At 40.9% G+C, this 16,124-nt stretch overlaps 1 protein-coding gene across 1 annotated transcript; it reads right to left on the bottom strand.

The window, feature by feature from the left end:
- Nucleotides 1-579: 579 nt before the first annotated feature.
- LOC126599715 (UDP-glucosyltransferase 29-like) lies at nt 580-2,229 on the bottom strand. Its single transcript, XM_050266132.1, has one exon. It carries the CDS (start codon nt 2,167-2,169, stop codon nt 805-807), a length of 1,365 nt encoding a protein of 454 aa, XP_050122089.1. The 5' UTR covers nt 2,170-2,229; the 3' UTR covers nt 580-804.
- Between the last annotated feature and the right edge of the window lie 13,895 nt (nt 2,230-16,124).

Genomic DNA, 16,124 nt, shown 5'->3' with positions numbered 1-16,124 from the left:
TCTTGCAACAATCTCATGTTTTGATACTCCAACTATATCATGGTCATCTGTCAAGAAGCCTTTTGATTCAGTTTGTCTCTTCTTCTGAGCAATTTGCTGACATTCTTACCAATGCATGAGTTCACCATTGTTCAACACTCACTGCAACAATCTCATGCTTGGACCACCATGAGTTTGCGGGGGGATGTTAGAGTATATAGGATATGGAGGGTGTGGATCATGACACATGTCATTAGTTAAACAGATAGGCAGTTAGGATTGTTGGTATTGTAAGGTCCATCTATATAGCAACAATTTGTAACCAGAAAGTTTATCAAGAAAATACAAGTGAAAATCATTCTCTTTCTCTCTCTAAGTTTTCTCTGTTTCCTTCTTCGTCTTCTCTAATCTCTTTGTTCTCTTCTTCCTGCATAATGCTTAACATTAAGTACATTAAAAATTACACCACATAATCAAAACTCCAATTACAGTACAAATTGTTAGTCAATAATCAAACACTCAATTTGTGTACAACTTATCCTAGCATGTTATTTGTTATCCGAGAGAGTAATTCTCCAAATCATGGATGAATATCCAATGTAATTCAAGGAAACTCCCTTTTTATTACAACGATGACATTACACAACATTTGATACCACTTCCACATGGAGTAAATACATAATTGGATCTAGAAATTCAGTTTATCCATAACAAAAAAAAAAGAAAAAAAAAAGAAAGATATATAATATAATCCTTTCAAATTAAACTGATTCTCCCCTAGGTACGTAAATTATTTTATGTGCTGCGTCCATTTTGTCATATGCTTTATGTACATAGTTGCAACAGCTGCTCCACAACGTTATCCATCTCTTCATCCTCAATCTTTTTCATGTTGTCTCTTACTTCCAGTGCCTTCCTTCTCACACCCTCTCCAATTTTCTTCACCACCACCTCTCCGATCGCCTCCGCAATCGCTTCTCGCTGCAAACCACCACCTTCTGCTCTCTTAGCCTCCACACCCACGTTGACCTCCTCTACCAGTTTGGCGTTTACTGGTTGGTCAAGTTGCATTGGCATGGCTATAATTGGAACGCCGAACTTGATGCTCTCCAACACAGAGCTCCATCCACAGTGGCTCACGAACCCACCGACGCTAGGGTGCTGCAATATCTTTGCTTGCGGTGCCCAACCCTCCACTATCATTCCCCTCTCTCCCACCCTCTCTACAAACCATTTTGGCAATACCTCTTCAACTTTTGTGGTTTTGTCTTCCTTGGGAAACCTAATAACCCAAATGAAACTCACTTTGCTGAGCTCTAACCCATGAGCTATCTCTTCTATTTCCTCCTTGGACAAAAAGTACTCACTCCCGAAGGAAACATACACAACTGAACACTTCTCCCTTTTGTTCAGCCACTGGATGATCGGAGACTCCTCGTCGGTTTTTTGGCCCAATGGGTCTTGAACTAGTGGACCGACGGGCACAATCTTCTTCCCGACTAAACCAGAGAGATAATCGATATATTTTGCTTCAATCTCTCTGGAAGTTTTCACCAAAATGATGTTGCAAGAACTAGAACAGCATTGCTGTATGCGGTCTCCGTCCCTTAGGCCATTTGACAAAAACTCCATCTGATTTTTGAACATTTTGATCTCGTAATCCCGAAGATGGATTCCTGGAAAAGGAAATTTGAGACTGGAATTATTGAAATGGATGACGAAAGTTGAAATAATGGTGGCGGCGTTCATGGTACAGAACTCGACGGCCGGAATATTGTGCGACAAAGCTAGAGAGGGTGCCCATGGTTGGAGAAAATCATAAATGAGCAAATCTGGTTTTAGGGTTTGGAGGATGTTGGAGAAGTTGCTGCTGGACATGTCGAAGGCCTTTTTGAGAGTGGACATGAGATGGGGTGGGAGGCCATTGGTGGTATGGTAGTGAGGAGGCAGTTCAGGAAACTCATCGTGCGGAAGATGGAGCTCCACAAACTCAATGCAGTGAGAGTATTTTTCAGAGAGTTTGGGTTTGATGGAGGTGAGATTCACAGGGGTGGAACAAATGTAGAAGTGGAGATTGTTTCTCTTATGGGTGAGTTTCTTGGCTAGCTCGAGGAAGGGAGAAATGTGGCCGTGGGCTAGCCATGGAAGCATAAGAATACTAATGCTTCTGTGCTGCTGAGAATAAACCATTTTCTTTCTAAATTTGACTCTTCTTTTGTGGTTATTCTTTCGACTAACAGAAGTGTTCTGATGATTATATATTTTGATGTCACGGGGAGACACATATATAGGGGACAGTGTGATCGAGAGGAGCCAAGATTACAAGAATTTTGAAAAAATTGCTAGAGTTTAGAAACTGTAGATGTTTCGTGTAAGCTGAAGATGCATACGACAAAGACACATCAAAGAACAGAAGTTTAGTCAAACTTCTTTTTTATTTGTTGGCCTTGAGGATTACTTAATTAACAAATGGCGCATTTTCTAATCCGTAATCAAATTGAGAGAAATATAATTGAGGATGAATTGGATTGAGAATGAATTGGAATGAGATAGAACTAGAATCAGATTCCTCTTAGAGTTGTTTACGAAAATTGTATGAAATCGGAATAAGAAAGACATTGATCTATATAAACTGTTTACTAATTCTTATGAATCGGAATGAAATCTATTTTATATGTAATTATTTTTAATAAAACTTTTAATCTTTCAATTTTTTATTTTTTTATTTTGATGAAAAAGGGCCAAAACCCATCATTTTATTTTTATTTTTAGTAGAGAGAACAAATTTCTTTTTTTTAGTAAAGTTCTTTATTCTTCATTTTCCTTTTTTTTTTCTTTTTTTTTTGTGTGACCCTCTCTCTCTCTCCCTCTCTTCCCCATCTTTCTGCTGACCCACCCCCTTTCTAAAATTTATCCCATCTTTCTTAGCTGCCTACCTATTGCCCGCCCACCCCATTCTAAAATTTCCCCCTTTTTCTCTACTGCAGATCCACCCCACCTTTGCGAAGAGCCTTTCATGCTCCCTCCCTCCATATCCCAGCCTTGATATTTTTACCCCTTTTTTCTCTGCTACAGATCCACCCCACCTTTGCGGATTGCGGTTAAAGAAAACGACAACATACCAATGGGAAAGGAGTCCTTTCCAAATGCTTTTTCACGAATGGGCAATGCCTCATGGGCAAGCTGTTCAGCTTCTTCATCCCGTTCCAAATGGTAGAGTGTAACGGTGAGGTACAGCGTTGGGAACGAAGATGCAGGGGTATTTTGGGATATCAAAAGAAGTACAAGGGCAGTTTGGGAAGAAAATTTTGATGATGATGGCCCCTTTCTTCCGGAATTCAATTACCATCTATTTCTTGGAAATTGGATTCTAGGAATATCCAGAATTGAATTTCTCATTTTGGGTGGACCTCACATAAAATCTGATTCTCCAATTGTTAGTAAACAGCAGAATGCTACGAGAGAGTAATTCAATTCATTTTCTCTTTATTCCACTCCTAATTGGTAAACACGTCATAAATGTTGGGTGAGTTTCAGAAATGACAAAGTAACTCCACAATAAAATCCTACCGTCCTGGCAGCTGGTACATGGGTTCATCGTTTTGATTTGGGTAATGGTGAAATTAAAAATTTAAATTAAATTAAACAGTTGATTACAAAATTATTTACAATAAAAATATACTATTTGCCGGTGAGATATATGTATTTATTCATATCGAAGATGTTAAAGTAATTGTCTCTGCGAGGTTGTCATCAATTCGCTGGCTTTAACCTTGTATAACAAAGTTAGAAATAGCAAGAATCACATGCAGTTATTACTGTGGCATTCTTAGAATACTCTCTGCATGTGCTCCAGAAATCACATGCAGTTAAAAATGTACATGTTTCGTCATTTAGTATTATGATCTAATGATATTTTTCTTCACTTATAAGTGAGAAGTTTTAGGTTCGATTTTCTTCAAAGACGAATTTGAATCACATTATTACTAACTTATTGTGAAACTAAGCCCATCATCTCTTCCTTTAATGTAGATAATATTGTTTCTACAAAAAAAAAAAAGAAAAAAAAAAGAAGGTACGTGTCCCAATCTCTAGTTTCAATGATACGAATTAGATAAGCCTAATCATTCAAAAACCAACTTTCCGCAACACTTTTAAGAATAATAATCAACCATACAGGATGAACATTGGTTCTCATTCAATCTTCAACGTTGTCTTAGTGTTGTCTCAGTATAATTGTGAGGAGTAAATTATTCTTTTGAACATTCTTCTTCAACCAATTACGACTTAGTTTCGAAACTTATTTTTGCACAACCACAATTTTTGCACCTCTTCTCCTTAGCAACCACTCAGCATCTAGCTCTCCATCACATCCTCTATATTGTCTCGACACGGACACCGACCTCATCTAAGCAGTCTAGATCAGTTGATTGGCAAGATGCACGGCATAGTCGTGGCATGCACGGCTAAAACTGAAACGCCATCGAAATACAGCCACATGGAAACCTTCATATAGATATAGGTGGGTTATGTAAGTGCACGCGTAATTGCAGATTGCGTGGTTGGGATAAAGGCTTACGTAAGGATCTATCTTTTTTGTTGTTTGGCCTGATATAAATTATGCCCCATTCAAAACTGAAGGGACACAATAGTTTTTCTTTTCCTTTTTGTTTTTGATTTTTGTTAACTCCAAATTTCTTAAATAATAGGGATCATCTAATGCTAATGCTACGACCAATGCACGGCTTATATAATGTTGTACTTAAAATAAATAAATAAATAAATAAAATAAACTTGAAGAAAATATTTTTTAGTGTGTTGGAAATACGTACAGTACATCAAGTGCCATATTGAGAGAGAGAAACAACTGCTATTGCCCTGAGGATGTAAGCACACTTACCGAATTTCGTAAATATTATTTCTTATTTACTTTCTATTCCACTGCAGACATATATATTCTTCATTTCACGACACATATTTAATTATAAATTTTTTGCAATAAAAATACATATTCGTAGGTGGGATATATGTACTTCTTATATGAGGGATTATTCTAAAAGAATATGTTAAGATAATTGTCTCTATGAGGTGGTCCTCACTAGATATTTTTGTCACAGCCCGTCCCGAATTATTTTGATCGATAGCGTGAATTGACGAAATTGCCCTTGAGCGTTTAGTGATGGTGTGTGTAAATGGGCTAAGGTTTTGGACCAATTAAGTTCATTTCCTAACTATTTGGACCCAATCAAATTTTAAAGTTTTATTTGTTTTGGTTGGTGACCCAATTTGGACCCCACACACACTCACCTTCATCCAATTCCATTGACCCTCTCTCCCTCTCGATTTTTCTTCCCATTTTCCGTACAAATCGTACAAACAAGTTTCAAATATCCATTTCATTCACGGATCGAAGACTTGAAGGTTGGTTTTGTGTTCCTTGCAAGCCTAGGAACACATTGGTACCCTTAGTTGGTCGCGAGGACGACGGGATCGTGAGAACTCGAATCCTGATTTGATGCACTGTTCATGCACACATAAATGTGTAGTTTTCAGGGATTTTTGAGGTTATAGGAAGCCTTAGATCACTCCCCTAAAGCTCGGAGAAGAGAGTTGAGGCATTTTGGACGTCAGGAAGCTCAGGAATAGTGAGTTGCAGAGGTGGCCGGTTATCGTGGATTTTTCCAGCGAGATCCCGTGAGTTTTAGGTCCTAAAGCTGGTAAGGATTTGTTCTACTTGTCTTAAGCTTCATTTTGGTATAAAATTCGTGAAATTTGGTTGAGAAATGAAGAAGATATTAAGGTTTTTCGAATTTCCAGTTTCCGGCGACGGCAACCGGCGATTCGCCGGAAAAGAAAGGAGAATATTCTGTCGATATTGACGGAATATTCCCTAACGGCGGTTAAGGATTTCGTTAGGGTTGGCTGCGCGTGGCAACTTGTCTGGCCATGCCTTGTCCGGCATGTGGGACGTCGGAAATTTTTTCTAAAAATATGGGGATGTTCCTGAGGTTAAGTAGACCATGGTGGTATATTCAAATACCCCATTTGAGCATTGTATGAGAAATTATTACCTAGTTTTTGTTATGTGCTTTAAATAACGTTTATTCAGTTATTTCGCATATAGGTGAGACCTATCCTGAGGACGAGCGCCATCAATCGAGGCTCGAGGGCTACGACCCTTCGACATACCAGTGAGTGAGCTTTTGGTTTTCCGTATATACTTATATACTTGAGATTTTTCCCAGAAAATGAATTTAAATGAATATATGTTTTGGAAATGCCATGCAAGTATCTATTTATTTTAATTATGCATTAGTAGTTGCATACATTCATGATTGGTGCTGTGGACGCACATGTAAGTGCCAGGTAAGTTCATAAATCAAAGGTATGAGATTGTTTCGGTTATGTGAGATATGTTGTAATGTATTGAGAGCTCATAAACCTGCACCCCGGTGTCAGTGCTCCCACCCAGAGTTAGGGCACAGTCCTTCACGTGATGTTCACCTCCCGCACCATATGCTCACCTTGGATCCAAGTTAGGTGCACATGCTTGTCGTACATACCACTTTAGGTGGTTCCGACTCATAGGTGACCCGCGATTATTCGCACAGCCTTCACGTGATCGTAGCACTAGAGCATATTTACTTTACACGTAGGCTTGTCGTATAGACCACTGTAGGTGGTTCCGACTCATGTGCAGGATTTGATTTGATATGATTGAGATTGGTTATGAGCTTTATACATAGCAGTGCAATTTGAGTTAGAGAGATTTGACTTATGCGATATTTGATATTTATATTTTGCCTGATTTACCTATAGTCTTGTATTGAGATACTTTGGCATGGCATACTTATTAATATTGTTTTCTGAGCATGACCTTGAGATATGTATATATTCTATTTTTTGTTTGGGAAAATTATACAGGTTTTACGGCGAGGGGTTAGAACTTTTGAGAAATGAAATGATTTTGAAAAGCTTTGTTTTTGCCCACTCACACTTTCTATTTTGCGCCCCTCCAGGTTTTAGGTAGAAGTGCTTTGGTGGATCACGAGGATTCTGACGGGGGTTATGACAGAACATCACCATGTAGGATCACCCTCGGGTGTTGTATTATTAGTACTTGTCCTGTTTGACTGCTCTGGTTGTGTATTTCACATTTAATCTCGTACTTGCACCTTACCTAATCTAGTACTCTAGTCGATTTGGTTTTTGTTTATTCGTAATTCCTTATATCTCTATTTGCTTCCGCATTGTGCATATGGCTACGTCCCCCTTACGTGACGGCCAACATGCCTTGATCTAGGTCGGGGTGTGTCAATTTTACTTTTGTATAACAAAGTTAGAAATAGTAAGAATCATATATAGTTGTTATTCTGTCTGCATGGGTTCGAGAAATCATATGAATTTAAAAACGTGCATGTCCCAATCACATGTATAATTTCAATGGTACAAATCATCAGATAACCTTTAATCATTCAAAGACCAACTTTCCACTATATTTTTTAGAACAATAATCAACCATGCAGGACTAATATTGGTTTCTAATTCAATCTTCAATGTTGTCTCTTAGTGTACGGTAGGTGGTAGATTGTTCTTGCAGATAAAATCGTATTCTTCGATCCAATACGTTTGTTTCAAATCTTCTTTTTTCACAACCAACCATTTTTGTCCATCTTCTCTTTTGCAGCCATTCGTTATCAAGCTTTTCATCACATCCTCTATATTGTCTCCACACGGACACCGACCTCATCTAACTAATCTAGAGATCAGCTGATTGGCAACATGGATTGCATGGTCATGGCATGCACACTGGAACGGCTCTGAGGGTAGTTCATATAGGCGTTTGCCTAGGGTCTCTACTTTGGAGGGGTCTCCAAAAAATTTATATATCTTGTTAATGGCATATAAATAAAGAGAAAAAACTAAAAAATATCATAATTTATTTGTTGGTGTGCAAATGTTCGACTTCCTTTTTCTTTAGGGTATTGAGTTCGAAACATGGAGTTGCCTTTTTAGTCACTAGTTTTTTTTTTCTTCTTTTTTTTCAAATTTACTCTTAATCCATCTATCTAAATGCATATAAAGTTATAAAACTCAAGTCCCTTTGCGACCTTTTTTTTTCTTTCAACTTCCCAATCTCTCCATTTCTATCAAATGTTTAAATCAACTATCATATCGTCTTGAAGATTGTACTTTAAGGCAATAAAAACTTTGAATTTATATTTTGCTTTTCAATAATTTATTATTCAATAGATTATTTTAATATTTGATTCGTTAGTATGATGTTGATTTTAGATATAATACAAGATAAATTATTGGCGTTGGTGGTTGATTACTCTCTTGATCATCAAGTTTTATTGTTCATCACTCTAAATCTTAAATTATTGACTGCAAATATTTAGTACATTTGCATCTAAAAACGTAACACGTGTAATATTTAAGTAATGCTTGTCTATGTATCTTATTTTGATACTAATTTTAAAGATATTTAATGTAAAAATAAAATTTATTAATGTATTTAGCGAATTCTTTTTTGTGCATATCAATGTACAAAAAATCGGAGGTAAAAAAACTTTATCACCCCATTTCGAAGGCTTGCCTAAGGCCCCAAAATTCTCAGTGTGGCCCTACATGCACAGCACGGCTATATTTTGCCAAGAAAAAAACAAATTAAAAGCATGCTTGCGCCATCATGAACTATGACCACTTGGAAAACTCAACCTTCATTTTGTTCCGTTTCGCTTGAGGGGGGATTACGAGAATAAAACAGCAACTACAATAAATCCTACCAAGTAAGTCCAGCATTAATATTCATTCCTTCAATCTTGTACTTAATTGTAGCAATAGAATTTCTTACCATTTGTAATAGTCTCTGTAGTCAACACAAGTACATGGTATATATATGTGGAATATCAATATGACAAATTAGGGTTTCCATCAACTATAAGGGAACGAAATCTAATGATTATTCCCTAAGGCTCGATCCTCCACCTCCGGCTACTAGGATAGCTTAATCAGCATATTAGACTAATGAACGGCACCCTAAATTCCTAATTTGCAGACACCTAACTTCCTATTTTCTACTTCTATCCATCTGCCGCCAAAAGCACCCAATACCAAGCCTAAAATTGATTGCCCATATAGATGAATCACTGCTGATAAGAAGAAGAAGAAGAAGAAGAAATGATGCTGTTCGTGGCAGGAATTTCCGTCGGGGATGACTTCCTGGCCAACGAGCACACAGCTCCCCTGGGAGATTTGGCGCCGGTTGAGGGCTGCTGTCGGGCTTCTGCTTTCCTGTTGGGCTTTGTCGGGCAAGTCTCGTCGGGTAAGGCTGAAAGAGAAGGACATCGTTAACTTTGAGATGTGCATTTGTGGGGCCTTAGGTGTAGGCCTTAAGGCTCGCAATCAAGGTTAACACTTAGGTGCTCAGGCGTGCCACTGCCATCTTTAGCATGGCAGATGTAAAATGGTTGTCGTGCTTTCGTTGTGAATATATATACATATATCCGAGAAACCGTGTTAGATTTTACAGGTGCCTTTGTGGGGCCTTAGGTGTAGGCCTTGAGGCTTCCTGTCAAACTAAACCAGTACTCGAACATATCATATTTGGTCTTTATGGTTATCGGAGTCTTATAACTATCATATTTCTGATTATCCGAGTCCGAGAGGTAGAGCGAACCCAAATAGGTGCCTTTGTGGGGCCTTAGGTGTAGGCCTTGAGGCTTCCCATTAGAGTCCGTTCTTATACTCAAACCATCTAGACCGCAGAATAGAATGAACCCAAATAAGTGCCTTTGTGGGGCCTTAGGTGTAGGCCTTGAGGCTTCCTATCAGAATCCATTCCATCCTTAAGCGTTCTATGATAATCATGATATAATAGAAATAAAACCAAAGGTAGGTCGATTACTTGCGCCCCAAGTAACTTCGGACTTCTCGTTTATCAAGGATTATCGTGGATGGGTTAAGTCCACATAAAGTTCTTTTTTATGCCTTGAGGCCAAGGACTTTTAAACTAATCAGATTTACATGCCTGCAGGCTTATGACTTGGATCTTATCAATTAAGGCTGATCGTCTTGCAGGTCCCTATCTTTGTAGTTCTGTCAAAGGTCTGAAAGCTTAGAGGGGGAGAAGGGAAAGGAGAATAGAAAAAGTGAATCGATACTACAACAAGTTAGAACAAGGTAGCAGAGCTATTACAGAGGTTGGGAGAAAAGATTATCCCGCGGAGGATGAAGGCTTGTCCCGAATGGGATGAAGGCTTGGGCTGACTACAGCTTCGTTTTGAACGGCAAATCTGGCTTTTTGAGCAGAGTTTGTGCTTTTGTTTGTGTGATTGAGTGTCTCTATTCCTGTCTTCTCTTCCTCCTTTTATAGACGACTCGGTTTGGCTCCTGTAGCGACAGTTTTGCTCGAATGCGGTCTGAGGGTGATGACTCATCAGCTTTATTACATGTAATACCACCATAAAGTACTTTATGGGCTGTGCAGTGTGATCAGTCTACACCACTTGGTCCTTGGGTAGGTAGGCAAGTGGCCCTTGTGAATTGTATCAAGTCAGAAAAGGCCCTTTCCTGCTTTCCTAAGTTTCGGCTGGGCTTTGATCTTCTATTCCTCCAGGCCTCCTTTTGGGCCGACTCCATCCTTGGGCCAAAATCAAGTTTTAATCCAAACAGTGCCCCCTTCAATTAATGTGAAGGTTGGAATCCCAAGCGTCGACATTGATTGAATACCCGCATGCATGCATATCCGTCTTGGGAATTGGTGCTTCCGGTGCCCCTTGCTCTTCTCACGACCCTTGAACCGTCCTTTGAGCCCTATAAAATCTAGCTCGGGGCTTCTCCTATCAAACTACCAAATTCCCTTTGGCTCTGACCTTCAACTTCCATCCATCTTGAGCGTTCTTGTCTTCTATTAGAAACTGAGAAATGGGTTCCTTAGGTTTTAAGTGGAGTTTCCTAAAACTCCCCTTTCGCGAGAAAATGAGGTTTCACCTGATGACTGCTATCTCCAACACCTTTGGTCGACCGCCCCTCTATCTCCAACACCCCTGGTCAGGCGGCTTCCTCTTGATGGTTTGCCTTCCCGCAAGTTAATGTGATAAGTTGGGCTTCACCATCACATATGGTGACAGCCCCGTCGGAGGATCCTCTACCAGGCCCATGTTGGCCGCACAACCCGATCATCCGATTGGGTTCCATCCATGAAGACATCGGGAAACCAACTGAAGACACCACCATACCTAGGGAGAATCAAATGTAGTACATAGGATTGGAACTCTGTAAATTTCATCAATTTGTCGACATGAAATAAATACTATTTTAGCAATTTCTGTCTTTCTGCCTTCTTTGAATGTTTGATGAACAAAAAACACTGCATATGAGATTCCCGAAGCTCGTTTCACTCTGCCCCCTCTTCAATGTAACAATCCCTTACATCCCATAATGTAGGACAATATTTCTTTAAGAATCTAACATTAATGGGATGTTTCTGCCCATTTCCTTCGAGGTCCGCTAGGTAGTATCCTCCTTTATTCAAGACTCGACTAATAATGAAAGGACCTTCCCATGTCGGGCTCCACTTTCCAAAACCCCGAAGCTGAGCTCCCAGCGGGAGGACTGTTTTCCACACTAAATCTCCCTCTTTGAAAGATTTTACCTTCACCTTCTTGTTATAAGCTCGGGCAACAGCTATCTTTCCTTCTTGAATCTGGTTCAAGGCTTCAATTCGGGCTGTATCCAGGTCTTCAATACCTTGACACATGGCTTCGATATATTATGCACTATGTAACCCAAATTGGTTTTGAATTCTTACGGAACTAACGTTGATCTCCATGGGGAGCACTGCATCTTGCCCGAACGTCAAGGCATAAGGAGTTGTGCCTGTCCCCGCTCTTTTGGAAGTCCTGTATGCCCACAACGTATTCCCCAACATCTCATGCCACTTTTCTGGACTATCTATCACCATTCTTTTAATAATGTTGACCAGGATCTTGTTGCTAGCTTCGGCCTGCCCATTTGACTGAGGATAGTGCGGACTAGATTGGATCATCTTTATCTTGTACTTGTTTGCAAACTCCTCGACTTCTTTTGAAATAAAAGATGGCCCACGGTCCGTCACTATAGTCTCGGGCACCCCATATCTGTGCAGGATCTTGGTCTCGATAAAATTCTTGACTATGGTGGAAGTTATGGATTTTACTGCTGATGCTTCCACCCACTTGGTGAAGTAATCCGTTGCTACAATTATAAAAGTATGCCCTTTACTGGAAACTGGATAAATTTGCCCGATGAAGTCCATCGCCCATCCTCGGAACGACCAAGGCTTGACCACTGGATTCAAAGGTACTGAAGGCACGTGTTGGAGAGGTCCATGCCTCTGACATTCTTCACAACCGCGGGCATAAGACTTGCAGTCTTTTTCCATGTCGGGCCAGAAATAACCGTACCTTCTGAGTAGCCATCTCATCTTTGTCCCTGCTTGATGTGCTCCACATATTCCCTCATGCACTTCGGCCATCACTCTCATGGATTCTTCCTGGCCTAAGCATTTTAACAGTAATCCATCTCGGGTCTTTCTTAGCAGGTTCTTCGCCCATAAGACATATTTGGTTGCTTGCTGCCTATTCTTCTTACTTGTAGGTGAAGAGGGATCCTTCAAATGATGAATGATGGGTGCCCTCCAATCTTCCATCTTGGTTTCTAGAATCATTACATCCAAACTAAATCCCCTGTCTAAGATGGAAGGAAGGTTTCTTGTTTGGATCTCGACATCTATTCCATACTTTCTTTCCCGTATTGGCACTCCTGAGGCTAGTTACGCCATTTCATTGGCTGCTAAGTTAGATCCCCTAGGAATATGATTGACCGATATCTCAGATTCCCAGAAACTCAACAATTGTGTTGCTGCCATATAGTACCCCGCCATAGTGATATGTCTGCACTTGAACTCGCCATTTAGCTGGTTTATTACCAACTCTGAATCACCAAAGACTTCTACTTCTGCTGCCCCTAAATCCAACAGGATTTCTAGACCAATAATCAATGCCTCATACTCTGCCCAATTATTGGTATTTTCTTGGTAATCGAGCAGGAATGAGTAATAATGATAAACCCCCTGAGGATTTATAATCACAATCCCAGCCCCTGCAGCCTTCTGAGTGTGGGGTCCATCGAAATACAGCTTCCAAGGAGTAATCCAGAGGCCCGTTACTCTTCTTATCTCTTGCTGGATCCAATCTTCTTTGCCCGAAACATCACTTCTTGGTGGGATCCAAACGCTAGTAACCTAGTAGCATTTGAAGCTGCACTTTGTTGGTGGGTGAAGGTGACTCCAATATTGCCCGAGACTTGTTTTTGTTCACTTCCACACCTCTCTGATGCACCAAGAATCCCAAGAAGTTGCCCGCTCTTACTCCAAATGCACATTTCTTTGGATTCATCTTCAATTTGTGGATCCGCATCTTTATCAATGCTTGCCTGAGATCTACTAGATGTTGTTCTTCTGTTTTAGATTTCACCACGATGTCGTCGATATATACCTCCATGCTCTGGCCAATTAGATCATGAAAAATGGCATTCATTGCCATTTGATATGTTGCACCAGCATTCTTGAGCCCGAATGGCATGACCAGATACTCATATGCCCTCACATGACCAGGACACCTAAAAGCTGTTTTATGAATATCATCTGGAGCCATCTTTATCTGGTTATATCCGGCATTTCCATCCATAAAAGATAAAACTTTATGCTTTGCTACTGCATTTATGGATAAATCAGCCATGGGCATGGGGTACTCATCTTTTGGTGTAGCGCCATTAATATTTATGTAATCAACACAACATCGTACTGCTTTTGTTACAGCTTTTAAAACGGGTACGATGTTGGCCAACCACTCCACATATTTGGCTGGTCTGATAAAGCCAGCTTTCACTAGCCTCTCAATCTCTTCTTTGACCTTTTCTTCTATCTCCTTTGACATCCTCCGTGGCGCTTGCTTGACCTGTTTATATCCTTCCTTGATGGGCATTCTATGTTCCACCAAGGTTGGATCTAACCCTGGCATCTCGGTATAATGCCAAGCAAAACAGTCTTTGAATTCTTGCAAAAGACAAATAATCCTGGCCCGATCCTCGGCCCCTAATAAACCACTTATCTGTATTGGTCTTGGATCCTCCTCCGTGCCTAGATCAATAACTTCCAAAGGATCCTGAACTTCGGGTGATGGCTTATCAGGTTCTGCACATAAAAATTCGACCAACTCTAGGCTCTCGGGCAAGTCGTCTGGCCCATCTAGATCATATATGCATTCGGCCATTTGAATGGCCCTATCCAGTTCTTCACTGCAAGATTCCTCTCCATTTCCATGCTGGCTGGTCGAAGCTTCTTCCTGCCATTCTTGCTCTTCCTGCTCCCTCTCTTGTCTTCTTCCCTTCCCATATATCAATAGTCTTTTAATCAAGGATCTGACTGCCATGACCTGATCTTTCTTCTTTTGTTCAGTCATTGATGGTGTAGGGACTTTGGTACGAGACAGGGTCTATCACACTCCTCCTTAGTAAGGAGCATTCCTTGTTCCAAAAGCTTTTAGGCCGTCACCTTGGTAGGGTGGCCGTTCTTATCAGCTCCTGAACATTTCAAGATTCCTACGTTGGGATTGTAGAAACTTGCTTCCGCAACATTGGCTGAAGGGAGGAATGGCCGTGTTTCGGCCTCTACTATCTCCCAAAAGCCTGGTCCTTCAATACCCGCCTCATGATATACAGCCACTTGTTGATGAAGAGTGGAAGGTATGGCTAGACTTTGATGGATCCAATCTCTTCCGAGTAAGGCTCCGTAAGTGGAGGTGCAGTCCACCACAAAGAATGCCAGCATTATCTTTTTGGATCCCAAGTCCACCTCCAAAGGTAATATCCCATGAGTCTTAGTGATAGCACCTGAGAAGCTAGATACCGTAAGGTCCGTGGGAATAAGATCTTCTGTGCCTCTCCCCATCTTCCTCATCTGGTTGGCCGTTAACACGTTAACAGCTGCTCCTCCATCAATTAAAATTCTTTTGAAGGGCACACCTTCTAAGTGAGTTGAAACATATATAGGCTTCAGATGGTTGGCCAACGAAATACTCGGGCGGCTGAACATCATCTCATCTGTGTAAATCCTTAGATGACCCCCTTTGGATGCTTCTGAGGGCCCAGCCTTGCCCGAGTCTTCTTCTTCCGCTATCTCCACATTGACTTGTGCCATCATTGGCTCCGTTGTTAAGTAATCACCCTCCATAGTAGCAGGCTGATCAGGTCTGGCACCAAACGTGGCATATAATATATATGCCATGTTGATGTGGAAATTGCTGGGCTCGAGTACATCCTCCTTCTTGCTCTCAATTTGGTCCATGAATTCATCTAACCAGGCCATCGTATCGGCTAGAAGCAGAGGTTCTGGTATCCCCTCCTGTTATGGTTGATCCATGCCCTCGTACAACGTTTGTTTTGGAACTTCACCAAAGGGATCCACCAATGGCAGAGAAAGTGGTTTTGCAACAGTTCCCATGTGAATAGGCTCCGGCTTCCATCCAGGAGTTGGTACCATGATCAGATCTTCTTGAGCTCTTCTTAAGATCCTATACTTCCCAGGATGTTGGCTCTGCGGCACATGATCCCCCACCCCCTCTGCTTTGCTGTTGGCTTTTTTTTACCTCCTTCTTATTTCGCCAATGGAGCTGGCTACTACCTCCAGATGTTGCTCTTTCCAACTTTTGAGTTTTTGAGGTTTCAGAGGTAGTGGGGGTCTTTAAGGAATTCATGTAGGCCTTGTGCTGCCTTTGAACCCTCCTGATCATAGAGGCTCCCATTGGTTTGGTAGGCTGTCCGTTCTTCCCGACTACATACCATTTTCGCCCGAGGTGGGCATGATTCCTTTTTCTGCCGGGATTAGCTATCCCATCAGTTCTCTTGACTTCCCTCCCCATCTGGCCATTCTGAGGATGATCTGCACCTCTTTGGATTGTGGCCTCCATTTTTTCTGCCTCGTCAGAAGCTTCATGGTTTCGAAACACTTCTGACAAAGCCTTGGGTTGAGATTCACCTCCTAAGCATTGAAAAACGCTTCGGGATGTGTCCTTCTTTGTTGCCTGCTTATTTTTTTCGCG

The sequence above is a fragment of the Malus sylvestris genome, chromosome 2, assembly GCF_916048215.2.
Source record: "Malus sylvestris chromosome 2, drMalSylv7.2, whole genome shotgun sequence".
Classification (NCBI taxonomy): Eukaryota; Viridiplantae; Streptophyta; class Magnoliopsida; order Rosales; family Rosaceae; genus Malus; species Malus sylvestris.
The sequence above is the reverse complement of the archived record's forward strand: the minus strand, read 5'-3'. Positions and strand labels throughout refer to the sequence as shown.

Coding starts and splice junctions, on each gene's coding strand:
- LOC126599715 (XM_050266132.1), bottom strand. CDS start 2,169: ATGGTTTATTCTCAGCAGCACAGAAGCATTAGTATTCTTATGCTTCCA.